General features: G+C 46.7%; 1 protein-coding gene across 3 annotated transcripts in view; it reads right to left on the bottom strand.

Moving 5' to 3' along the window:
• The window catches only part of LOC119442086 (oxysterol-binding protein-related protein 9), a 53691-nt gene that overhangs the window by 23134 nt on the left and 3243 nt on the right, over window positions 1-27314 (bottom strand). For all 3 annotated transcript variants that reach the window (XM_049661883.1, XM_049661884.1, XM_037706814.2), the window contains 9 exons: window positions 26264-26341; window positions 25688-25738; window positions 25536-25614; window positions 23860-23952; window positions 21289-21397; window positions 16453-16559; window positions 9776-9805; window positions 9180-9342; window positions 2396-2558 (listed from right to left, as the gene is read on the bottom strand). In XM_049661883.1, the coding sequence (XP_049517840.1) occupies window positions 2396-2558; window positions 9180-9342; window positions 9776-9805; window positions 16453-16559; window positions 21289-21397; window positions 23860-23952; window positions 25536-25614; window positions 25688-25738; window positions 26264-26341 (873 nt within the window). The remainder of the gene's footprint in view (window positions 1-2395; window positions 2559-9179; window positions 9343-9775; window positions 9806-16452; window positions 16560-21288; window positions 21398-23859; window positions 23953-25535; window positions 25615-25687; window positions 25739-26263; window positions 26342-27314) is intronic.

Genomic DNA, 27314 nt, shown 5'->3' with positions numbered 1-27314 from the left:
CGCACATACAGCATACGGCACGCAGCAACTGCGTTATTGTCCTTGGACTTTATACGGAACATCTAGGAGCCAAAACCAATTTTAGGGCCACAACGCATCATAGACAGCAGCTTTAGATAGCAAATACGCATCTCAAGGGCTGGCGGCAACCGAAAATACGTCATAGTTGTTGCTCCCGGCACTTTGGGTGGCCAATGCCATCGTGAAGCCACCAATCCAAGCGACATGAAAAGTCAAAATGACTGCTCGGGCCGGCGTGGGGTGGCAGTTCGCAATGTATGATGCGGGAACGGTCCCACAATTGCGACGCAACAGCGGGGTTACCAATGCATTGGGTTCTATGGGAGCTGTGCCGGGATCGGCCGAAAACGACAAACAGCCGGAAAACGCAGCACCCGGGAACGTAACAGCGGGGTTCTACTGTAACACTATACGACGCTATGATGCAATCATGACACTCGCTCTTCGTTTCCAATGCCTCGCACTTGTGCGAAACGACACGCGTCCAGACATCCAGTACCTGGTGTGACAATCCAAGGATGAGTGCTTCGACGAAAATGGGTGCCGTTACAATCGAGGGCGCGTTACAATCGAGTAAACACGGTAAGCGTTTCTTTTTCGAATTTTCGTGCCGAACCTGCATATAACGAAATCCTCTTTATAACGAAGTTTTTCGGAAATTTGTCAATTTCGTTATAGCCAGGTTTAACTGTAAATGATTTCGTAGATGGCAACAATAAATAAATATATGCGCATTGCTCACAGATGCTTGCAAAAGCACAATTGTACTCGTCTCATACGATAACAGAAGAAGAATGAGAAAAAAAAAGTACACCGATCAAATGAGTACCTAATTTGTGCAGGGACTAAGTGCAATCAAAGCAGTGTACTTGTGTCACATTGCTTAATGTGTGGTCTGCTTTAACAGCACAATGTTGAATGACATTTTCAAAATACAAAATCTTCTTATGGTCACATTATGAGTCCCAGCCCCTACTCAGAACGAAAATGCACCAACTCAGTCATGTATGTTCACTACCACTAAGCGGCCATCTGGCCTTCCTGAGGAGCCCACGAATAAAGTTGCCTCCCTCTCTCTCAGCAGAACATGTGCAGATGAAAAAAAAAAAAGAGAAAAGCCATCATGTAGGGGAAAGAAAAAAAAAAAAAACAAGCAGGGTGCAGGAATCTACAACTTTCTTTTCTCTTGCATTTGTTGTCCTTCAGAACCTCACGCGTCTTTAAGAGAAAGAAAGAATGAGAATTCAGCTTTGTGGGGATTGAGGAAGGCGCCGGTGCCATTGCGCGGGCTTCACCTGTTCTGCCGCCCCCCCCCCCCCCTCACCATACCTGTCCGCTCCCAACCGGTTCCAGTGGTGGCGCTCCACATGCGGTGGTATTCGGTGAGGGCGGGGCGCTGACGTCACTACGCGGCTGCGTCGGCTGCTAGTTACTGAGCATGGCTTTCTTATCTCTGAGATCAGCGCACGGTACGTACATGCTTTCCTCTCGTCCGCCGACACCTTTGTGACTAGGATTTCAGCTCGTGCACGGTGCCTTTGCCCATGCGGGGAGAACACGTACTTTGTGCTGATCCTTTCCTGACGCTAAGCCGACGAGCAGTGCCTAGTGCTCGCGCGAGGTCATACCACGCCGAGACGCACTTGCCGAAAGCCCAAGCCGAAGGATATTGCCCGAGCTCTCGCGAGTTGACCCATTGGTTATCGCCAGAGCAGGTAGCATAGCCGCTGCGACTTTTCCTAGCGGCATGTCCCAGCTTGAGCCTGTGCTCTCGCAGCGATGTGCTATAGGCGCCTGTTTCTGTATTTTCGCCCTGGTGCGGGACCCCTTTGGTTCCCCGCCGCGCGGGCGTTTGTGCAGTGCTGGTGCAGAGGGAGTCAATAAACGATTTCCGTTATCTCAGGGCATTACTGTGTTTTTGCGTGCGTCGCTCGGTAGCTCTTTGCGGCCTGAGCTCGCGCGCAGCGGTGCTGGAGGCGACAGCTGACGCGGCCCTGTGGCTCGCTCAGCTCGAACCCGTGGTAGTTGGTCTCCTGTGAGACACTAAGAACCCACAGCTTTCAACTTTAACTGCACCAAGATCTCTCGAAACAGAAGCTCAGTGAATGAGGAACATTTGTTCAGTTTAACAAGAACTTCTGTGCATTCATTTATGACATGAAAGTGTTGTAACACGAACACGAAAGGTGCTGTTAAATGAATCAATCTAAGCCGGTTAGAAATAATAAGATTTGGATTCACATCATTGGGAAACAAAACCAACCAACTCTAAGAATGTTGTTTCACTTCAGTGGCAATTCACATTTACCAATTATACTTTTTGCAATTCTACTGCACAGAATTCAACACAGAGGCAAAGTAAATGGGCACAAACCCCAGGTTTGTCCCCCATCCTCCAGTAGCAGCGAAAGACCTCCCCTAGGATTGGGTTGTATGGCTTCTTGGCGACGGAGCTCTTGCGGCCGGCATGAAAGGCAGACAGGTACCATCGCACCACCTCGACCATCCGCTCCTTGGGGTCATCACGGTCCACTATGCTGTGGACACACCCAGCCGTTCTGTCAGACTCGATAAAAGGACTATTTCGCAGCTATTAAGACAGAAATGCAGACCACAAATGGCTGTGGACATACTACGACAGTTTTTAACAGGGAAATGTTAGTTGAATCTCTCAGTTAACTGCAATGGGAGAAGGGTGGATGGAACGAGGTTACGGTGCCTCAGGCTCGCTAGCTGGTTTTTAGATAGGAAGACTCCCTATATGTCTTGAAATTCTCCTTCTAGCTTCACAATGTCTTCATATTAATGATATAAAGCTAACATTCCAAGGATGAAAAAGCCACCTTGACAAAAACTGGCACGTCTACAGTAAACAGCAAGCCACCTTAACCTAATTTACCTTGGTGTGGCTTCCATAGTTTGGTGCTGCATAGCAGCCTCGAAATCTATGAACAGCAGCTTAGGGTAAAAGAAAAACGAGTTGTGCGGCCCATCAGCAGCACAAACATTCACTGAAGATCAAAGTACTATGTAGACCGCTTATGTAAGTCACTAGAGTCGTAAATATCTGCACTATAAGCAGTACCGCACTATAACCAAAACAATGATTTTCAAGGCCTGCACATATGCAAAACATGCAAACATGCAAAGCAGCCACGCGTATCTGAGAATCGAAGCGTGCGACCGGGAGTTTTGTATCAGCTTATATTTATGAACGTTGAAGCATGCAACATGCAAAGCAGCCACGCGTATCTGAGAATCGAAGCGTGCGACCGGGAGTTTTGTATCAGCTTATATTTATGAACGTTGAAAGGTTAATGTCCAAGTGCTTCGCATGAAGCAAAGTAATAATAATTAAAAAACACACACACACAACAGCGACCGAAATTTCAGGCACAGTGCAGTGCCTCATTCGATTTCTCCGACTGATCGGCACATGCATGGTGTCGAAAACATGGCGACTGTGGGACCAAGTTGCTGCTACTCGAGTGTTGCCCTTGCCCTCACTTTCGTTATCAAGGTGGTTTCTCCGCTTTTTATGTGCCGTACAACCATTGCAACACATTTCGTTGACTTGGCACCAAACCACAACTTTGGTCGCCGACGAGGTGTGCTGGTTAGGCCTAGCCGGCGGAGGTGTCGGGCAACATGCCTTTGCGGGAAGCTTGCCCTTCATATGTTTGTACCCGTAGATGATTACATAGAGACTACGGATGCGATCACGCGCACGGGCTGAACTGACAGCAATGCCTACAAAGCGGAGTCTGGTTTCTAGGGCGATCAGCCGCGGCAGCTACTATGAATGGTTACCAAGTTTGTGTGTGTGCACACTGGTACGAACGGCAGAAGCTCACAAGTGCACATAAAGCCTAATAGATCCAAACTAAATTTGTGGAACCCTGCTTAAACTGACAGTCTCGCACGTGCGCTATCTGCACTTCACGACACGCATCGCGATGGGTGCACAGAAATTGAAGCCGCGTTCAGTGCAAAGCGCATCGCTGATAAGCAGCCGAGCAAAAGGCTTCTCCATCGCCTGGGCAACCACTGCGTGCCCACATCTCACTGCCGCCATTTTTTTTTCGTTTGTTCGCTCCGCATCTCATGCTCCTCCTCTGCGTTGCCCTCGTTGCTCTCCTCTCCCATCGGCGGGTGCACCTCATTGAGAAGCGTGCTTGCTACCGCGCTTGTCGGCAAGATTTTCCAGCGGAAGCTGCATTATAACCGGTGTTTCATCTCGCGTGGCTGCATTGTAAGCGTATACATGGAGTTCTATGGGAGGGTAAATGGGGGTCAGAAAAGGCTGCATCGTAGTCAGTTCTGCACTATGAACGGTTACATTATAAGTGGTGTAAGCTGTACTACACAAGCCACAGGTACAATTTCGAGGGGTACTCTGGTTACTTGTCAGCAGTCTGCTGCATAAAATGGTACCTAAAGTATTTTCACCAAGACTTCACTGACGTATTTCCGTCACGGAAATACGTCATAGAACATAATACAAAGAAAGAAACCAGAAGAAAAAGTTCCACAAACATTGAAAATTTGGAAATCGAACCCACGACCTCTCGGTCCGCGACGATAGATCGCCGAGCGTTTAACCCATTGCGCCACAAACGCATTTGCAGAGAGCTACACAGACGCGCCTTATATATCTAACACTCCTCCGTGTACCCGCGCTCTTGCTCGGGGCGGTGCCGCCGCCTACGAGCAGAAAAGAGAAGTACTGCATTATGACACTAACGCGCACCGACAGTGAACGCTTCGGTGGTCTCAGCACTACGACACCTCGATGCCAGCATTCGAAGGGACGCTGGCATCAAGAAGCACTACCAACGCCACCAAGGTGGCGTTTACCGTACTCAGCACAGCGGAGCGTGGCCTCCGCAATTAGTTCTGAAAATGTTTCTGAAGTTGATCGCGGAGGCTGCAATTACGACGCGCTGTACGCGCTGATTTGACTCGGTGACGATTCAGTTACGTGCTTTGTCTTGCGCGTTGTATTAGTGTGTCAGTTACGTGCTTCGTCTTTCGCGTTGTGCTAGCGTGTGCAGCGTAGTGCAGCTTCCATATGCACGATGGTTGCTCATGGTCATCGACGTTGGTAGTCGTGATGGAGGAGACGTGCCACCAGGCGTCAGCGTGGGTGCATCAACGCCTAAGGGCGCTTTAGCCACAAAACACCAATAGACATTATATATCAATTTTGTGCATGCATCTCATCTGCACACTTCAATACTTCAAACTATGAATGTCACGGCCAGCTGCCATACAGCTGTGCTGTCTTCTTGATGCTGATTTACCGTTAATGAAATGTACAAGGTAAACCAAACTAAGTGCGCGCATGCAGGACCCCGACTAAATCTCCACATACTGCTGGATGTCTGCGCTGGTGGAAGTACTGCAGATGCACTGCACAGGGAAGAGAACTGTGGTAAGCGCTGCTTCCAACATGCTATCTGCTTTGCCGGGCTCTGTGTGACCTCTGTTGTACGTGCCAAGGACTGCCAGATTCAACCAATCTCTGTGAACAATCGTACACTTCACACAATGCATATGGGTTCCTGGAGGACCTGAAGAGATAAGCTGAGTGTTTTTTGGAACATATCTTTCTGTACACGCAGGGCTGTCTAACTGCGCCCACGATAAATTGCTGCACATGCGCAGTTAAGTTATGGGGTTTCCCATCTTAGCATCCTGCTCTTATTTTCTTGACCATCACTCACCTTATCAGAATATTTATATGATGCGAGCGAAGTGCTGTAAGTCTCTGCTTTCCTAAAGTGCTTGTTGGTGGCTTGACGTGCTGTCTTGCGCGAAAGACAGGAACATCTCCGAGCACTCACGTCCACTAACAATCATTGTAGAAATGCAGAGGCTTGCAGCATTGCCCTGGCACGATATTGATATGTGAGCAATGGTCGAGAAGATGAGCAGAACATGAACCCCAGAACCCTGTAACTTAACTGCATATGCGCACCAGCTTACAGTCGGCACAGTCAGACAGCGCAGCATGTACCGAAAGCCACACGCTCCACTGAATGCATTTCCTTACGTTCTGATAGCACAGTTAAACTTCATTATAATGAAGTTGCATCAGCCACGAAAATACCTTCGCTATATCCGATATTCGTTATAATCACACTCGCAGATATTGAAAAAAACAAAAAATTGCAATCAGGTCTATGCGAAAGAAACACAAGCAAGGTGCCACCGACGGGCTAGCAAAGGGTCTCCTGCAGATTTTGATGACCTGTCGACATCTTGCTGTGCCAATACGAGGCACGGGAAAAACAATAAATTACATACACATTTTCTGCACCACCATTAATACGCAACCGTGCGATTGGTGTCATCACGTGGGATCGGCACATCGGCTGGCTGACTGCGGTCCAACCTAGCCAAGTTACTGGCCAAAACGTGCACGCCGCCGAAAGACTTTTTGGCTACTAAAGGAACCACACGTGCATCTGTACTCTGCTACTTTGGCCGTCAGTTTATAGCCCATGCATCTGATCTCGCACTCATTGACATTATTGGCGATCACCGATAATGTCAACGCATATGAACATAAAAACAAGCACGCTGCGAGTAGGCTTTTTTAACTCGGAGGATACTGCACGTGAATCCGTACTCTGCTACTACAGCGGTCAGTCTAGCCCTTGCGTCTGATCTGAAACTCAATCACCGATAAGGTCTACATGTGTGAACACAATGGCGGCGAGCTTCCTGCGATGGCTCGTCACAAGCCACTCTGCTGGCTGCATTGCTTAAGTCCTTTGTCGAGAGTTGGCAACGAAAGTTGCAGTTTTGTGCCAGTCGACAAGGTGGCAACATTTTCATGGTTGCCATGTTTTCAGCATTGCATGCGTGGTTCATGCCTGAAACACCGTGCGGCATCTGAAAATCCGATTATTGCTGTTATACATTAGTGCTAGGGATAGGTGGCTGTGCCGCCAAAATCATGCAGAAACAAAAAATCCAGGCATCTGAAAAATCGGTTGGCAAATGTATTTGCATTTTGATGTGAAAGCATCAAATGGCCTACTGAGCGAGAAAGCTGGTGCCTGTAGCAGCGAAACGACACAAATTCTCATTGGCTGCGACGCCACATCACGAGCGCGCCTTGACGGCGCAGAGTGGGCAAAACAGAACACGTACTATTGCAACAGCGCGCCAGGTGTTGCGTGAGGGGAAAGGGCATCCCACGACGTGCCTCTCTCTCACCCCCACTGGGCTTAGGTGCTGCGCAGGACGTCGGTGGCATGCGGGATTGGCATCGCAGGCTTCTGCTGCTTGTTGGCTCGGGCAGCACATACTGCTATGGAGTCTGAAGCCTCTACATCGTCTGCTTCCGCAACCTCGGCAGTAGCGAAACGTGGCTGTCCACACTAGTACACTGCATACTAAGTAAGGGAGCGGAAGAATGCAGAAAAATGAGCGATGAGGCAGAGACACGTCGCGGCGATGCCCTCTCCCCTCCTGCAACACCTGACGTGCTACTGTGGCAGCAGGTGTTCCATTTTGCCCATTTTGTTCCGTGAAGGCTTGCATGTGCGGGCCAAATTCTTATCAGGCACCGCATTCAGCCATAGCAGAATGTGTGCATGCGCACTGCCCGTGTGTTGGAAGTAAATGCGCTTAAAGTAGTTGACAACGTAGTGAAATGCGAACGTAGAAACAAAAACCCGCACCAATTTAGTTGCAAAACTCGAAAACATTACTTGCAACGCAAAACTCAAAGGACCGCTCAGCGGTGTTCAATTAAACATTAATGCTTTTGCATTCACAACTCATAAGTGCTTACGTGTCCTCGGATCTTTCTTGCTACCAGAATATATATTTTGAGGCACGCGCAAACGAAAGTTTCCTTCAGTTCAGTATAGACCACTTATAATGTAACCGTTTACAGTGCAGAACTGGCTACAATGCGGCCTTTTCCGACTCCCGTTTGCCCTCCCATAGAACTCCATGTATACGCATACCGCTTACAGTGCAGCCGCGTGAGACGAAATACCGGTTATAATGCAACTTCCGTGGGAAAATCTCGCCGACAAGGGCGGCAGCGAGCACGCTTCTCAACAAGGTGCGTGCTCCCCGCCAGCGTATGCATTATTCAATGCAATCAAACTCTCGTTAATTCTGACCTATTTAGCCACACATCGGTTAATTCGAACTACTTCAGGAGCTCGGTGAGCGAGGAGCACCGCAAATGTGCAACACAAAAGAGCAAGAACTGCGCTAGCGTGCAACCCAAACGAAGTGGCGGAGTCCGCATCGCCACAGCCATCAGTTGAAATCGTACGTGGATGACAGCAACGCCAGAACGCTTCGAGCCTAGTTGTCTCTTTAAAGCCTGTATTCTTGCATTTACGCTGCACATAACACCGCGTTGGCCGCGGGCTTTCGTAACTTTGTAGTCGTCGCGTGTAGTGGCCGCGGTTTTCTCCACAGCGGTTGCGGCGAACAGTAGTTTCGTTTTTACTCGGTACACACGTCGGTCGCGTGTCTACAAAACTGCGTAGTCGCAATCGATGATCGCATAGATAGCGACCGCGGTTTCGACTGCAGTTGTTGCAGCAAATGGTAGTTAATTCGTCCAGACTCGGTGCGTGCGTCGGGCGCGTGCCTTCAGCACCGCAAAGTCGCCATTCATAATCGCATCGATAGCGCTCACGGTTTTTTACGCATCGGTTGCAGCAAACAGTTGTTTCATTTTGACTTGGTGCAAAGCTGTCGAGCGTGAAGAGCACCGGCTACATCGCGATTATGTTTTCGCCAGCTCACTGGCGAAAACGTAATCAAAATCTACATGCTTGGTCTACATGTTCTGCATACGTGCAGGGCTTGAAAATCGTTTTGGTTATAGTGCGGTACCGCTTATAGTGCAGATATTCGCGACTCCGGCGACTTACGTTATAAGCGGTCTACACTGTATAACCGATATTGTGTTAAATCCCGCATTTTTGATGTCATTATAGCAGAACACCCCATTTAAATAAAGCATGCTCCACCAAATTTTGTACTTCACTATATCCAATATTTTGTCATATCCGTGTTCGTTATATGAAGCTTCGAATTGGCAAATTAAACAAAAGCATGAAGAGCGAAGCTACCAGCCTAGGAACTATGGCAGGCGATCTGGTAAAGATTCTTACCTGACAAAGATGTCTGGATGGGCAAAGAAGTCGGCATACATTTCTAATAGTGACCGCCGCTCCAAGATGAATGTTGGCAGTGTGACTTTTGTGAGGTCCATGCCAATGCGCACTTGGGACAGCAAGTGCGAGAAGACACTTTTCTGGCCCTCCAGGGAGCCCACTGTGTGTTCAAAAGGGGATTGCCCATCATGAACAGACCGTAATTGTCTAACAGAACTGTGGCAGCGACAAGCAGCAGCTTTCTCGTCTAAGACATGACGATCTAACATTATACAATCTGCAACTAAAAGGCACTGGAGGAAGCCGTGTGAGAAATTCCTTAACTACTTTGGACTTCTTAACTACTTTAGACTTGGACATGACTTTCGGCTGCTTACTTCTTAGCTTACGTACGACAAACACTATGCTGCCACAACATATGTAAACTTTTCTACAAACACTGTAGTTCCTTAGCAAAATGTTTCTGTACCTCACAGTCAGCGTAATAAACAATTTTTACATTTCTCATGCAATAACAATGCTCTGTATGCTTGAGTTGTTTAAACGCCTGCCCTGGAGACCAAAATAAAAGAAGAGGTAAAACAAACACTTACATTCATCTTCAGCATCATCTTCATAGGCAGCTGTAGAAAACAAAAAAAACAAGTAAGAAATGTTTCCAATGAGTGATTTTTTACCACCAAATTACAACACTCGGAAGTAAATATAAGTGGCCTGGTCTACACACAGCAGTGGGACAACCAGTTCATCAGGTAGTCTCAATCCTCTGCACATTCTTATATGCACTGTACAAGCATAATTGTGAGCTGTTTCGCACAAACATCAAACAAGTGGCAGCAAAAGCTATACACTGTTTCATACATAACATGCAACGCTGCGAAGGCTAGACACACCTTCCACTGCTTGCATATAACGTTCGGGACACATGAAAGAAATACACGAGCATGCATAATGTAATTTGGTGTAACATTGGGTCTCATACATTTATGTCACGATATGTGGAAGCATTGCAGACCTGAACCTATTTAACGCAGAAAGAGTGGAGTGGCATGCTTCTACGAACAGTAGCCACAGTGCACTCACTGTGCTCATAGTAAGTCACATATTGGAAGCACTAAGGTGCACAAATAACATCCAATTTGACACAGCCTTATGCCCACAAGTTGTATAGTTGTAATACATGAACTAGTTATTCCGTAGAAAATGTTGCAGATAAAAAATGTTTCACCCGAAAGGCGAAGCATCGATTGTGATAACAAATTAGTGGAGAGCTATACGAAGTAAGGATAGTAGTTTTATCGGCCATATAAACTTGCAAACATAGGCATACCAACTAAATTAACAAGCATGGTGTCACGTACGCAGAAGCAAACATTATCGCATCTCACTTCATGACCTCTGAAACTCGCTGTCAGAACACTGGAGTGAGTAAGCGCGGCAGCAGCAGCGAGCAATTGATCTTCGGCTGCCACTCTCATAAACACTAAATAAGCCACGAAAACATAGCGCAAGGCGGACTTTGTCCCTGCCGCAAATCGCTTTCAAGATACAGCGGCCTGGTCGCGCTCGACCCTCTGTAGTTTTGTGCTACATTCGGGTGGATGACAATTTTCCCTTTTATGGACATTCCTCCACTTTGCGGGATTCCACAGAACTGATTTGCCATATTCACAGTAATGCTGATGGAATTGTCTAACGACTAAGACACTCTTATTCCAACCCACACTACTTGGGTGCAAGTCATCTGGTTTTTATGACAATTTATTATTACTACAGTTAAACCTGCTTATAACGAACCTCTATATAATGAATTCCTGGATATAACAAAGTTTTTCTATTCCCCACCGTTACTCCATAGAAGCACATGTATTTGAGACCTCTACGTAACAAAGTGGCAGCGGGAGACCCCCACGAAATAACGAATTTTCCCTGCCGACAACCTAGAGATTTCGCCCCAAATTTTGTCATTTTTGCGCGAGCAGCAACCGGAAGCACCTTCTCCGCCGCTACGGAATGCGAAGCGAGCGCACCTGTGTGTGCGTGCGAGCGTGTGCGAGGCGGGCCTGCATCCCTCGACCCGGCAATCTTGCCGCCGCAGGCGTGACCTTTCCCCCTGCCTTCATTCAAACCTGATCCTGCCGCTTGCTGCAGCTGGCCTAGCCCGCAAAGCCGGCACTCTGCTTTTCCAGTTGATGTTGCCGACGCGCTGGAAGACGTTGCGACACATCACACTCGACGAGCGTGGACACGCGCTGTCAAACGCTGGCGGCGTGTGGAAGCGCCACTGCAGAAGCGAGTGAAGTGACCTTCGTGATGTTGTCTATTGCTTCAACGCAAACTGAGCACCGAGAACACAAAGCACGCACAAAGCTACGAGCCGCTGACGCACCTACACTGCCTAGACTCTGCCCCAACGCAGATCACTTTCAAGATACGGCCCGCGCAACTGTGCGCTGCCGCGTTTTACGCAGTTGATGCCAGAGTACTGTACAACGCCGCCCGCTATACCTCCCCCCTCGCTCCCTCACCGGTGCCTAGAGCGCAACGGAAGAAGGCGCGCTTCCTCCCTGCTTTTCTTTCTTGCGAGCGCGAGATTTAGACGCGGTCGTCGGCTCTCCTCGCACGTTTTCACTCGCACATACAGCTTACAGCACGCGGCGACTGCGTTATTGCCCTTGGACTTTATACGGAACATCTAGGAGCCAAAACCAATTTTAGGGCCACAACGCGTCAGACACCATCTTTAGATAGTAAATATGAATCTCAAGGGCCATACTTTTGCTGGCGGAAATCGAAAATACGTCATAGTAATCGCTACCGGCACTTTGGGTGGCCAATGCCATCGTCAAGCCACCAAGCCAAGCAACATGAAAAGCCAAAATGGCCGCTCGGGCCAGCGCGGGGTGGCAGTTCGCAACATATGATGCGGGAACGGTCCCACAGTTGCGATGCAACAGCGGGGTTACCAATGCATTGGGCTCTATGGGAGCTGTGCCGGGACCGGCCGAAAACGACATAACAGCCGGGAAAACGCAGCACCCGGGAACGTAACAGTGGGGTTCTACTGTAACACTATACGACGCTATGACGCAATCATGACGCTCACTCTTCGTTTCCAATGCCTCACGCTTGTGCGAAACGACATGCGTCCATGCATCCAGTACCTGGTGTGACATTCCAAGGATGAGTGCTTCGACGAAAATGGAAAACGGGTGCGCGTTACAATCGAGGGCGCGTTAGAATCGAGTAAATATGGTAAGCGTTTCTTTTTCGAATTTTCGTACCGAACCTGCATATAACGAAATCCTCTTTATAACGAAGTTTTTCGGGAATTTGTCAATTTCGTTATATCCAGGTTTAACTGTATGTATTATGTTATTCGTAGATTTAAAGTAGGTCCCAGAACTACAAACTGAATTACCCCTACACCTACATTACACCAAAACTACGAAATGCATTACCCCTACTGCATTACAGCCACCAATGCGTCCCTCACAAAGCTATCCCGAAAAAATCAATGGTAGCTAGCCTACACCCAGCTCTGCCTCTGTGTGCCCGGCAAGGTATGGGCTTGTCAGTGTGTGTCGGCTGTGTCAGTGTGAGACTATGTAGTGGTGTGCAATACATATGGCTAAAGTCTACAGGTTGTCATGTCACACTTCCTAGTGCTTTCTGTCATCACATTGTGAACAGGGGCGGTATACTTTAACAATAACTTTCGGGTTTACGATCACTTTCATAGGATTTTCGTATGACCTGGCACAGTCGTGTTGACATTTACAGCCAAGAACAGCGTTCCTCACGTAGTGCCAGAACAAGCTGTCTTAGCACAGTGCCAGGAATGCAGTTGCCAACAGATTCCGACGCTTCTGGTGCGAGCAACGCAAAATCTTGTGAAAGCGATTATATCGATGAAAGCGATAATTTGAATACCAGTTCTAACACAACCATTCTTTTCCTTGCACTTCTGAGAAAACCATGCTTATAGTACATGTTCATCTTTTTTATTCTCATTCGCCTGTCACTTCAAGCTCAGTCTGCTTAATTTAACTGTCCTAGGTGCTGGTACTACAGCAGACTTCCGTTAATTCGACTACGGTTAATTCGATGCCAACCAAAGACACCGGTCGGCGCCCATACAATTCTATGGAAACAAAGTTCCGTTATTTCAATCTTAAAATTGTCCTTTGCTGGATAATTTGAACTTGACTGATCAGCTTCGCCACAATACAGCCGTTAAAATTACATTCTGGGATTTTATGTGCCAACACCACGATTTGATTATGAGGTGTGCCATAGTAGGGCACTCGCAGTTAATTTGGACTACCTGCGGTTCTTTAATATGCACCCAATGCACGGTACACGGGCGTTTCTGCATTTCACCCCCACCGAAACGCGGCTGCCGTGGCAAGGATTCGATCCCACGCCCTCGGACTTAGTAGCATAATGCCATAGCCAGTACGGCGGGTATGGCAATACAGCTGCGTTATGCGGTGAAGCATATGTAATTTATTGCGGTGAAGTGTACCAAGAATGCAAAGGGGCCACAGCCACAAGACATAGTACGAGTTCCTTAATTATACAGGCACGTGTAAATTAAGAAACATGTGTTATGTCCCGTAACAGTGCCACAATTCCCTGCTTGATATGCTTCACTGCATAACACGGTTCTATTGTGGCGAAGCTAACCTTAAAGGCAAATACTGCCAAATGAATAAATGACATGTTTCGTCGTTTTTTCTGCCTTTTGTTTAATTCGACCCGCCGGATAATTCAACCAGTTTGGTCAGTCACGTCAGGATCAAATTAACGGAACTTGACTGTATATCATTGTCCTCTGCGCTGCAACATGTACAGCAAGAGGTGCCTCTCAAGACATTGCTCCTCTTGGTGTTCGCTCATCGATAAGGTCTTGATAAAGCAGTTTGTCCTAATGTCGAATGGGAGAGCAATAGGCTGTCAATTTGAAGCCTGTTGAGGTGCCAATAACTAAAATTTAGTTTTTCTGCTGCTGCCATGACAGCATGGTGACAATCATTATCAGGGCAGCAATGCTGCTAGAAATAAAAAATATGTGTAACAGCTACCATTGTAAAAAGATCATACAAGCTTTTCACGACATCTGCATGTCAGCGATGCCTCAGCTATACTAGAATCTGACGAATCCTGCGAGTGCTAGACTGAAATTCGAGGCATTTGAACATGCAAGAACATAACTTGCTCGGCTGCCACTTGTTTTCCAAAGAAGCACTGTACATTTAATATTTCCTGCCATCATCCCGCGAGACTATTTAGCCAAATAAGAAACATAAAACAGTGTTCCTCTGCTTGCACTTACTTTGTCAGTTCAAACTTTTGCATAAAATGTAATGCACATTCCCAAAATGCTCCTCTCACTGTTTAATGAGAGCAAAGCATGAAATTACACCAAATCATGACATTACACAACATGGTGCATGTGCACATGCTCTAAACCACGGGTTCTCAAAGTGGGTTCCGCGGAACCCTGGGGTTCCGCCGGCCCCTGCTCGGGGTTCCGCGAGCCACTGATAAATTTTCCGTGGTCCCGCGCTAACCAAGTGGCTAAAACGGCGAAAATGAGGTGCGCTCGATCTACAGAACCTCCGTTACTCACACCCGAGTGTCCAAAAGCACTCACAGCGCGCAACGGCAACGCGCGAACTGAGTAATAAATTCGCAAGCCGCTTGTAGCCACCCAACCTCCGAAAACGGGCATTACGCCTAAGCTTTCGTACTTAAATCTCGGAGGCCGTAATTTACCAATATGCACATTTCTGCCGTTTGTAGATAGCGTAGGTGCCGATTGCGTGCGCACTGATGTATACGTTGGAGGAATAAAAAAAAATGCGCGGAGCATCGCAAATACACGCCGCAGAAGAGCAAGAACGGCGCTAGCATCCAACTGAAACGAAGCGGCGCAGTCCGCATCGCCATGGTCCTCAGTGGCAAGCTTGCGCGGCACGTGATTGACAGCAACGCCGGAGCGCTTCGTGCCTGATTGCGCCCTTAAGACTTTATTCTTGCGTTTATCGCCGCGCGTAACACCGCGTTGGCGGCATGCCGCGTGCCTTCATAAGTGCGTAGTTGCCATCCATGATCGCATCGATAACCACTGCAGTTTCGTCCACAGCAGTTGAGGCAAACAGTAGTTTCGTTTTCACTCGGTGCGCGCGTCGCCTGCGTGCCTTCACAAATGAGTAGTCACCAACCATGGTAGCGTCGACAGCGACCGCGGTTTTGTCCGCACTTCTTGCAGCGAACGGTAGTTTCGTTTTGACTTGGTGCGTGCGTCGGCCGCCTGCCTTCTGAACCGCAAGCTCGCCGTCCATGATCGCGTCGATAGCGGCCGCGGTTTCGTCCGCACTTGTTGCAGCGAACGGTAGTTTCGTTTTGACTTCGTGCGTGCGTTGGTCGCCTGCCTGCCTTCTGAACCGCAAGGTCGCCGTCCATGATCGCGACGATAGCGGCCGCGGTTTCGTGCGCAGCGGTTGCGGCAAGCAATAGTTTAAAGCTGTCGAAGATTAAGAGCCCCGGCTACATCGCGATGGGCGGACAATTTGTTGGCGAGCAGCTGACTGGCGAAAAAATAATCGGGATCTACGCGCGCGAGGCCTTCGCCGCTGCGCAAATCAGTCATGAGATGACGAGAATTTCAGCTTCTGCACTGGTCTTGTGCTAAATAAATATAAACAGAATTTGCTGATTCATTGAGTAAATAAAAGTGTGGTGATGTAGTTAAGCATTTGTTTATTGTTTTCTTGATACCCTCGATAATTCGACATTTGGTTAATTAGGACATTTTAATTCGGTTAAATGAGGGGGGGGTGGGGGTTCCTTGCCGCATCATGGAGCTTATCAGGGTTCCCTGGAACGAACATGCTTGAGAACCCCTGCTCTAAACGATGCCATACATGTATGAAGGCTTGGCAGCAATGCTGTCTACTATAGAATTCTTTGGTCCACAGATGGCACTACTAGTCCACTATAAGATCACCCTGCTCTCTGCTCTAAGGTCACTAATGAGAACAAGAAAGAGAAACAAATTATGTTCATGCTTAATTACATACATCACAACATGATAGCATGCGATGTACAGGATGGTAAAGGAACTCACGCTTCAAGACGAGGCATCCATGAATGAATCATACCAGTGTCACATAGATCGGTGAATGTGGCAACACCTAGCTTCTTTTACAATGTTTCCATTTCATTACAGTGTGGTAGTACAGGTACATAAGGCAAGTCTTACCATCGTAGACTGAGTAGACAGATGCGGCTGCTTGTGAACTAGAAGCTAGGCTCATAACGTCAGTGCTGGACTTGTCACTTGTGGGCTCAGTGGAGCGAGCATCAGCACTGGATAAAATAAGAAAACATGAATGCAGGCGTGTGAAACTACTGCATTGTTGCAGAATTGAAGAGCATGCGATTAGGGAGGCCATTTATACTCCACGATGCCAACTTTGTGGAGTGAAGCGGAGCTATAGCCCAGACCACACGCACTTGCCGGTGCCCGTAAGCTCGTGCCTCCGTGCATTCGCGAAAGGTGTGCAACAGTTCGTTTGTGTTGAAGCACGTGCAAGCTCAGACATCTGCACCAGTCAGATATAGGTGCTTACACTGGTTCGCGTCACTCCATGCCTGGAGTCATGTCACCCATGGAGACTAATCAGAGCTTGTATTTGTCCGAGCACCTCGATGGCAAGAGGGCTTGTCGCAGCATCCCTCGTCGGGAGTGGTATCTATGTCATGCAGCTACACGCAACGTTTGCTGCATGGATGGCCGGACTGAAGCACGCGCACCTGCTTGTGTGCTCCAGTCGGGCCGTTCTACTTGGTGCAGACCAGTTTTCTCCTGCACTAGCTTGGCCGATGGAAAGTAGACAAATATATGATTTGCATTTTCGAAGTACTATCAATAGCTCAATATAAAACTGTCTTCCAAAGTCTCTAGCCAGGAGCGTGCGCGTGCTGGCGCGCATCCCTTGAAGGTGCTAGCCACCATTCCTCGTGAGGTGGAGAAGACGCATAGGTGTATAGCAGCGAGCAAGCATACATGTGGTCTGGGTTTATGGACTGCATCAGCCAACCAGAAAAGATAACCAGAAAAAGGGTTCTTCCACTGTCTGCCTCTGATGGCCTCCTACAAAACAGTATTTGAATGCAAGCTTTGCGGAAGGATTAGTAGCGCGCAACGGGCGGGCCCCTCCATTCTTTTGGGAAAACGGAGCGCAGGCTCCTTTCCCAAGCGTATCACCCCTGAAGGAAGCCGAACGCCAGGCCGGGGTACGCTTGTACCCTTTTGAACCAGTGGGTGCCCGGCGGCGGTGGGAATCGAACCCACAGCCTCCCGCAGCCGAGGCGGGCGTTCTACCACTAGGCCACGGCTGACATGATCTCTAGCATTCGCTGCCCTGCACTGAATTGGTAAGACAGTGCTGTAATTGGTTACAGAACATTTTAGGCAACCCTCCATTTGCAATCTCCTATCTCAACAGCCTGTATATATACTTTCATGCTGCATTTTCTTTTACAAATAAACAATTACAGTCGAGAACAAGCACACTTATGAAAATATAGAGGTCATGTCGTGACTGAGGTTTGTGGGGAGAAAATGAATTCCTGGAGTTACATGTCCCTAACTAACACTTCAGCTATGAGAGATACTGTAGTAGAGCGCTGAAAATTATGTTTCAAACTACCTTGAACAGAAACCCTATTCACACACACTGAAATTTCAAAGCAACAAGTATTTTCTACACTCTGCTCCCTTTAAAACGTGGCTGCAGTGGCAGAGGAATGAAGCCGTGTGGCTTAGCCTAAGGTTTTGAGGGAGAGTGAGATGGTTTGGTGGTACAGTGAGAAGGGGGCCATAACTACATCTGCAAGAAAGCTATGAAAGATTGAAACAAGAGGGAAAATGCAGCAAGGTCAGCCTGAAGGAAGGTGGCAGGTTGGGAGAGGCTCATGGTCAAGCTGACTAACAAAGGAATCAGTAAACAGCATAGGTAAAACATGATGGGAGGAAGAATGCTAGGAAGCCGCAGGAAATAGTGACTGCCTTTCAGAATGGGCCACAGCTTTAAATGTCGATGATTTAAGTGTACTGACTGCCACAGAAGAAAAGACTGGAAAATATTTTTCACACAAAATATATCAAGCTACAGTAAAAAAACAAAAAACAAAAACAAAACAAAAACAGAGAGGGTGATTTAAAGGTAACCCTTAAGTGCTGACCAAAACTGTGATAGCTGGCCTGACATCGACAGCAACCTAACAGCTTGCATGCAGTGGACCCAAAATTGAACAATGGGTGAGGACAAATATATTTACTCTCTCCCAGCTACATTTTAACTGCCGTAAATTCATGATGATGATAAATATGACGACTGATAATACCTGCGACAAGTGCTGTGAAAGTTCAAAGGAATCCTGAATAACTATTACTGTAACACAAAACACACCCCTTACAAGGTGACCATGATTGCATAAATCACCTTACTGACATAACTCACCTCTCAATCCTTTTCTCGTCCACTGATTTCTGGCACCAGATTGATTTACTACACTGAGATCCCAGCCAAACTGTGAGGGCAATTTCGTCACTCATCGAGTTTCTTCAGTTATTGTGTATTGAAGACAGCTTATCTAGGAACAATGCTGATAACAGTGGCCAGCATGTCCTTATTACCAATCTCAAAGCAAACCACACACACGCACACACAGGGCAGCCCGTGACAACTGCACTTTCCTTTGTTCAATAATTTCATCTGCAGCAAAGAAAGACAGTATAGTGTGGGAAAGTCAAAATAAGGCGCACAATGTGTGTGGGCTTTGATTTACTCCATTGCATTAAATAACGAATTCTTCAAAAATAGAAGAAAAACGAAAGAAACCTTAAACACTTTTTTTTTTGCAGAACAGCACAAATAGAATGTAGCAGCCGGCACAATGTGTTACAACAACATGCTCAACATGCTGTTGGATCATGGTGGTTTAGCTACAGTAATGTTATAACTAGGAATATGCTTTAGCGTGAAGCCAATGAGTGAAGTTCTGCTGTATGACAGTTCCATCCCAACTCTGCACCAATGCAGCCCTTAAATCATACAGACCCGCCATTGTCAACAAGGTCACCTGTAGTCAAGTACAAACTAAAAACACAGAGTCAGATGCACCTATAGGGATTTTACCCACATACTGTTACACGGCTGATACTGTATCATATTACAATATGATCTCTGACGAACGCAGAATGCGCTTGCATGTACTAGTCACAAAGTCTCATTTTCTTTTGAATGAGCTATGTATTAAAAGTGCCGTGTTGTCACCAACCCACCGAAAGATTTGTTCCATTGCCATCTTGTGGCGACCATGGCCATGGTGCTGGCTCTGGCAGTAGGCCACTGCCAAAGCAGCAGACGTGGTTTCAGTTTCGTATCTGACTGTAATGACCAGGTAATTTTTCCAAAAATTTTCTTTGCAAAAAAGGTACATATTAAAATAAAGTAAATCTAGTAAGAATTTATTGTGAGCTACTGTTGTCGCTTGAGGCAAGCCAGAAATTGGCGCTTTCAGCGAGAGATAGTGTGTCTTTGATAGACTCACCGTCCCTCGGCACTGCCAAGACAGGTGCTGTAGCCATTGAGGTGAAAACTAAGGTCACCATTGGGGTCAGGCACTTGCATGGTAATCAGTAAAGTTTGAATTATCCAGCGAGGGCCATATTCAGGATCGATATAACAAAAGCCTTGGCCATTAGAAATGTATGGGCAGAGGCTGGGACCTTCAGTCAGGATTATTTTAAATGAAAAATTGAATTACAAGGTGTTGAATTAACGGAAGCATATTGTATTTGTAAATCCTTTACTCGGAATGCTTCATAATGACGGAAACATTGACAGATGAGAGCAACAGCAAACACCTGCTGGCCAACTGCAGATGATTTGCCTCTAAAATATGTAACAATGCAGCAGAATGACCATGACAAGTGCATCAATTCCAAAGACCATGGAGCACCACACACACACTGTATATTCTTGTGTGGGGGCTACAGGTGTAACGCCTACAACAGTATACTGTATAGACTCGTGTAAGGGCACCCCAACTTGGTAGGCCAAAATTTGAAAAAGAATGTCCAACTGAGAAGCAATCACGTTCGGTGCCCCAATGCCGCGTGTGCACATTGGCGATTTTTGGCACTTCCACGTGCTGCTACTAGATGGCGAGTGCTGTGCGTTACCTCTGATGTAATGGTACATCGGGGGATCCGGGGTGTGCACAAGTCGCCGGCTGTGCCAGCACCATTTTGACCAAAAGATTCGGTCCAGTGTAAGAGCCGCACCTCATCAAAATTGTGAAAAAAAAAAAAAAGTGCGGCTCTTACAAGAGTCTATACAGTATTTAAAGGAAAATATTTCAGAAATATTTCATATGTTATCAGTGCATGTATGCACCTCCATTTCCACTTCCCTAATCATCAGCTGCAGTTATGCTGCAGTGATTACCAACACTGCCTCACTATCTCCAAATGGTATCAGTGCAGAGTATAGAGGCATATCATGCAACTATATCAGGCTTCTCTTCAATATGTTTGTTGCTTTTACAGTCTATAGTTGGTCAGAGCAAAGTTCGTAGCAAAGTTTGTGGACATAAGGCATTGGCGTTGTTACAAAACTCGTGTATAGCAGGACCTTGTGGCTAGCGTCGTCATGCTCTGGCTCGTGCAATGTAGTACACCTAGATAGAACTAAGGTGTATGCAGCAGTTTTTGGCCGCATGGTATCGCTACATAGCATCACTTCTCTCAGTTTTCTACAGGCTTCTATACAGGTTCTAAATTATATTTCTATTTTATTTAGCTAGCAACCACATGCTGATTGTATTCGAATAGAAGAGGATATTCCATAACTTCTACCATAAACTTCTATGGTGCTATACGCATCAGTAGACGAACACTTTGTATTTCCCCCACATCAAACCCTGTAGCCTGAAAACTAAGACACATGGCATGAGAATGTTTGCATGAAATCTTAACAGAAAGGTAGTTTCGATTCCTGTCATCACAGCATAATGCACAACTCACAGTGGCTGAGGCATAGGGTGAGGTACTGGCGGCCCGTGTTCTGTCTCCTCCTGAGTGTCAAAGAAGAATTCCTCGTCCTCGTCGTCGCTCGAGTAAGACACAGGTGGCACTGCATTCAAAAGTAGTAGTCATCTGAGTAACCTGCAAACTGATCTCTTGTTGAACTTTGGTTTATTTTTCTATTTCATTCACAGCAGTGGAGTACATTTCAATGTAAACTCCATCAAAGGGACACCAAATTCCAACATTAAGTCAGGTTAAACCGATTAATTAGGGCTCCAAAATGTCCAGACCATCATTTTTTAGCGAGAAAAGAGCTTAAGCTAGATAAATGTGGGACAGGATTGGTGCCAGTATTGTGAAAATGCAAAGACAGCTCCTGCGACCTACAGTATTCCATCTTTAAATAGTAAACTGTAGCTAGTAAGTTATAATAGCAAAGTTAATTACGTTCAATGTTAACATGAAATCAAATGCAGTTAGGCAAATTTCACAGATTTTTCTTGCAGATGGACTCATCGATGCTAGCTCTTGTAGTGCCATTTGTTAAGGTGCTAAGATAAGCTTCAATGTAGCACCATTTCTCCTTTCCCACTCCCCTCTCCTCTAGTCCTCCTACATGGAATGCCGCTAGCACCCCCAAAGGTTCCAAACCTCTCAACATGCGTACAAGAACAAGTAGCTTTTCTTTTGTGTCATATTAAATTTATTATCACTACTCACTTTGAAACTGCATTCCGTGCAGTAAAACTTCATTCATGCGTACGTTGGTGTATACCATGCTATGTGAAAAAACCTTGGAACCTTTTTGGGGCAATGGTGATCAGTGCGGGCACGTGGAAATGCCATGTGACTACACTAAGCCAATCAAGCATGGGCAATGGTGGGAGTGCTTGACGATGAGGACGCCGGCTAGATGAAAGAATGGTGCTACCTTGAAACTTGTTTATCTAGGGACCTTACCATTTGTGAGAACAAGGCACCATCTCTGTAGCTGTCAAACTTAAAGCAAGGCAGTAGTGCCTGGAAGAGCATGGCCTCTAAAATCGCTAGCTGAGCCCAGAATAAGTATGTGAATTGCCCGGTAAGTCAAGGGCAACTTGAATTGTGCAACAACTGTGCAGCCCCTTCAAATGCAGTTTTCACTGCAATAAAGTCACTCTTTGGCTTGAAACAAATGTGAAATATATAGATTGGATTGGTTCTATGTTTGCACCTAGTGACCCTAGGGTTTTAAGAGAAGGTCTCTGACAGGCATAACAGAACAGAGACATTTAGTTTCTGCAGACTTAGTGCACTTCTGCTAAGAAAAGCAGAATCCAGTGTACTCCCTTGTGGCCATGCCTCGCGATAGTATTGACAGTGCATGAATAGTTCAATAAGATGACAGATAGACACAGAGTAAAAGAGTACCTTTTCCCTCTCCACCACTCCATCTAATCTTTTAAACAATTCATGTGCTGTGGACACTATTGCAATAAACTACGAACTAACCTAAGCTTCCACACCTGTATTCTTGTGCCTGTTTCAAAGCGAGCCTATCTTAGTGATGTACAAGCATTAGAGACACCAGGAAACCACACATAACCAATAACTGAGAGGCTGTGCATTTTACTGACAACAAAAAAATGATAACCTCACTAGTTGCTGTCAGGCTCGTGAAACTGTCCAGCTGAATTATGACCGAGAAGAAGTGAAACCGAGGGCCTTGATTTTGTTGGTCACAATCATATGAAGCCAACAGCCAATGAAACCAAGGAAAGTGTAGGCTAAATTACTTATTGTTTAAGTGAAATGATAAATAAATGGAAATGAAAGTGGACGAAAAAAACAACTGGCCGCAGGAGGGATACGAACTCATGCCTCCACATTACATTACTCGTCTAATTGAGCTACTGCAGCGCCGACTTCCAATCGACTTTCGAGAGTATTATGTGTGTGCTAGATCTAGGCTTGGGAGTGTCACCGTTGAAATGTCATATATGAGGTGTGTGCTTCAGCTGGGCACCTCTCTTGTACATCTCCCTGGACACTCGAAAGGGAAACAGCGCGAAAAAACACGACAAGAAGACAAGAAGGGGGACACACACCAGCGCTGGTGTGTGTCCCGCTTATTGTCTTCTTGTGTTTTTTCGCGCTGTTTCCCTTTCGAGTATGTACCGACTAGCCCAAGCCTCTACGGTCTCCCTGGACACACTGCACCATCTAGCAGCACTGCTAAGAAGTCTGCACATAGTGCCTGTCTGAAAATACATTCAGACAAGACTGTCTGAATATATATGACGTGGGTTTGATTCTGCCCAGCACTGAATAAATTTTAAAGTTTTTAAAAAATTTTTACAAAATACAAAAAATACAACCCGAGAGGTATCATAGTCCAGAATAGGTGACACCACTCTGATTTTCCATTTTTGTAATTTTTTTGTCATTACCCTGCTTACAGAAGCTCCTTTAATCTAGCTTGACTTATCATTTCCAGTTAGTGTCTCTAATATTTTCTTCAGCATTCCTCTAGCAGCAAGACATCCTGCTCATTACGAAATGGAAGAACAGACTGTCAGCAAGATTCACCTTTGGAGTCTGGGGGAGCACTCTCGTGGTCTGCGGTGCTCAGGGCCCGGGGGGCTTCATGGGCTTGAATGCCCGCTGTGGCGGCAGCCTCATCTGCATAGTTCACATTCCACAAAAATAGATTACTTCCCTGGGAAAAAATATGGGCAAAGGCTACGTGAAGCAGAGACTGTAGAACACAACTTGACCGGTGAAAAAGTTTGAAATTGAATGATGATAGGTGCCCTCAGAAACACGTACAGACGGCTGCAAAAGTTTGTGGGACACAGGATTCGCAAAGGAACAAAATTCCCATGATGCCTGGGCAGATAGCCTGGAATGTGTAAAGTTCCTGTGAGCATAAGTGTTTGCGACCTACACAGTAATTATCAAATAACAGGAGGCATGCCTTGACGGAGCAGCAATTCCGATTTGTCGTGTAATTTGTGTCCTGAAAACATTTGTGGCTGATTGTACTTGCTGAACAAACAGACAAAAACAAAATGCAATGCTTCTTCGAATGCGTCTTGCATCACCACTAATTGCCTGCCAAATGTTTCTCCCATGGGTCAAAATGTGGCAATGCAGAAGTGCTAATAAAGACGGCTAGGATGTTGGTGGATTGATATGTCAATGCATTATGCACAGCTATTATGAATGAATAAACATGTTTATTGGTCACAAATTAACTACCATCATCCAGTCACCCACATGCGCATGCATGCCCGCAACCACTCGTAGTGATATCTCACCTGTTTTTTAGCAGTGATAGTAGTTCATCTAGCAGCCTAGCAGTGGTGTCTCAAAAGCTTTTCTATTTCTGAAAATGTTTATACTGTGGCTAGCGAAGGAAACAATCAACTCACTTTTCACAAGACCTTCGATAGGATCTTCTCTGAAGCAGTGCACGTAAAGCTACTTCTTGCTTTGCAGCCATATTATGCAGCAATTCCTTGCCTTTTCTGTTTTTTTGCCCTCCATTAGTGATTGGCATGATGCCAAGCCTTCGTTATCACCAGTATCAGCCGCTTGCTGCGATGGGTGATTAAAAATGAACAGAATAGGGGGAAAAGAATTCTTACATAATATGGTCTCTGATGCTTCGGCTTATGTGCGCTGACATTTGTGAACGAACAATTTGGAGGTTTCACCACGTAGTGTGCAAGCTTATTTTATTTGATAGGCTGATTATTTTTCAACTGTTGCCTACAAAAATCCCCATACCTCTGCATTTGCAATATTTCAGCATTTCTCCTGTTAGGTTTTTCCTGTTTTGTATATAGTGAAATGCAGGCAGTTGTACGAGACTCGCTAAAGCACTAATATAAAGGCACTCTGATAGCAACAGCCGATGCCAATCATATGCGAAACGCACGAGTTTGAAGTTGCCACACAGTCGCCAAGTTGCATGCAGCAGTGATGTATAGGTAATTTTCCTTCACATAGAAATAAGGAGACAAAGAAAACCAGCTACTTGTCATAAAGTCTAATAAAACCGCAAGTCTGTTCTGCCTCCACCAATCTGTCGCTACATATGCCCTATGCATGATTAACAGGAGGAAAGCTATGAGTAATGGTCACACACACACTTTCTCTTAGCGGCAGCAACAGTTAAATGCAAATCCAAGACAATGGACAAAATAAGAGAAGCATTTTGTCCTATTTCCTGCAAGGCATAAAGAATCTCAAAACAGTACCTCGAGTTCTTAACGGGGCAGGTCGATCTTCAGTTCCCCTACGCTGAGGGTAGACCCCATTCACAGGTTGAGCAGTGTTCTGCCAAACATTTAAAAAGACACGTTTACGTCACACAAGGCTCATTGTGAAACAGGCTCGCTTTCTCACTCACTTTGGCAATCTGCAACAGCACAATAGTGTGCTTGACAGTTTCCAACAGTGCCTGCATAAAAGAAAGGCGACTTGGATTCTTGCATAACGGATGCAAAGGAACACAGGAAGACACAATGACGAAAAATCACGCACTTTATAAATGTCAGCAAGTCGACAATGTATTCCTTTCTATTATTTGGCTAGCTCAAAGTATCTACATTAAATCTCTGGCAGTTCTGCGAAATCACGGCTGCGTTAATTTTAAACGGGAGGTAGCTCCAGGAAAACTTGCTGGATTAGTGGCTTATTGCAGTAGAATTCCGAAGTAGAGAGAGTGAAAGAAAAGAAAATTGAAGGAGGTAGACTTGTTAATTCAGCAACCATTTCAAATGGAGCGAATCGCGTGAATGCGCGAAAATAAATCTCAAATAGCACTCTAACGACAACCCTCTACACTCAAGCACCGCTGTTAACAGCAGGGAAATATATGAAAGAAAAAGAAAAGCGACAAGAACGCGACTGCAAGTACAGTACATGCGAAGTAAGAAGTTCCCGATCGGCGAACAGAATGCGTGTGTACTGCGTGCGCACTCACGTTGGCATTGCTCCCGATGCCGGACAGCTGCTGCTTCTCGCGCGGATCAGCGACCTTGTCGATGCTGTACTCCAAGTCCTGCCGACCATACACAGACGAAAAGAGAGCCACAGTCACTGTTTCTGCGCGCACTTTCCGAAGCACCGATCGCGGTCGGACCGCTGCAGCTGGCAACAGATCGGTGGCGGTCGTGCGGGAAAGCCGCCGTGCCACGAAACGTGGTCGAGTGCTCGCAGCCGCCGCCGTCGAAGCCGCGGCGATCGGGCGATTGTGGCACGGCAGCGACCTTGATCGCCGATTCACGGGTGGCTGTGGCGCGTGGGAGAGCTCCGCGGCGTCACCAGAAGGAAAGTAAAACCGGGCAGCAGACCGCGTGTGCCGCGAACACGATCGCCACCGTTAACCCGCGGACCGGCCCCCACCAGCATCGGCCCAAGATCCTTCATTTCCGCGCAGGAACAATTGCGCCTTCCCATTGGTTCGCACGGTCACGTGGCGCAAATGCACGGTTCTATCAGTTAAAACGGAGCGGACGCACCACCGTTTCCGTCCGTTTCTCTCTATTTCTCTCCGCGTAGTCGCAAGTGTTGCTACTACTACGACCCCTGCTCTTTCCGCGTCACGCGCAACAACGGCATTTCCGACGCGGTGATCCATCGATCCATGGCCACGGATGTTAAGTTAGAAATTTACAAACGTCCGAACACGCTCCCCCGTAAACACCGCGAGCACGCCCACAGCAATCCGCTACACATAAGCAGAACATAAGCCGTAAATTGATCATTTCCTGCGCGTAAACAATCCGGAACCGATTTTGCGGCAGCGCCACCTGAGAGCTTCGTAAGAGCGCGCGGGCCGCCGCGCTAGCGTCGATCCGAAACCGAAACCAAAAGCAGCAACAGCTTCAGCCCAGAAACGTGTTTCGCACAGTAACCGTGGGGTGAAAACTGCAAGTTCGCTTTAAGTTTAGTAAAATCGAGAAGCAGTAATTTTCTTACAATTGTAAATGTTCCATATTCTTGGAGTTCATAGGCTACTTTAAGCTTCACTT

The sequence above is a fragment of the Dermacentor silvarum genome, chromosome 2 (genome assembly GCF_013339745.2).
Source record: "Dermacentor silvarum isolate Dsil-2018 chromosome 2, BIME_Dsil_1.4, whole genome shotgun sequence".
NCBI lineage: Eukaryota > Metazoa > Arthropoda > Arachnida > Ixodida > Ixodidae > Dermacentor > Dermacentor silvarum.
Note: the sequence above shows the minus strand (reverse complement) of the source record. Positions and strands in the feature narration are given on the sequence as shown.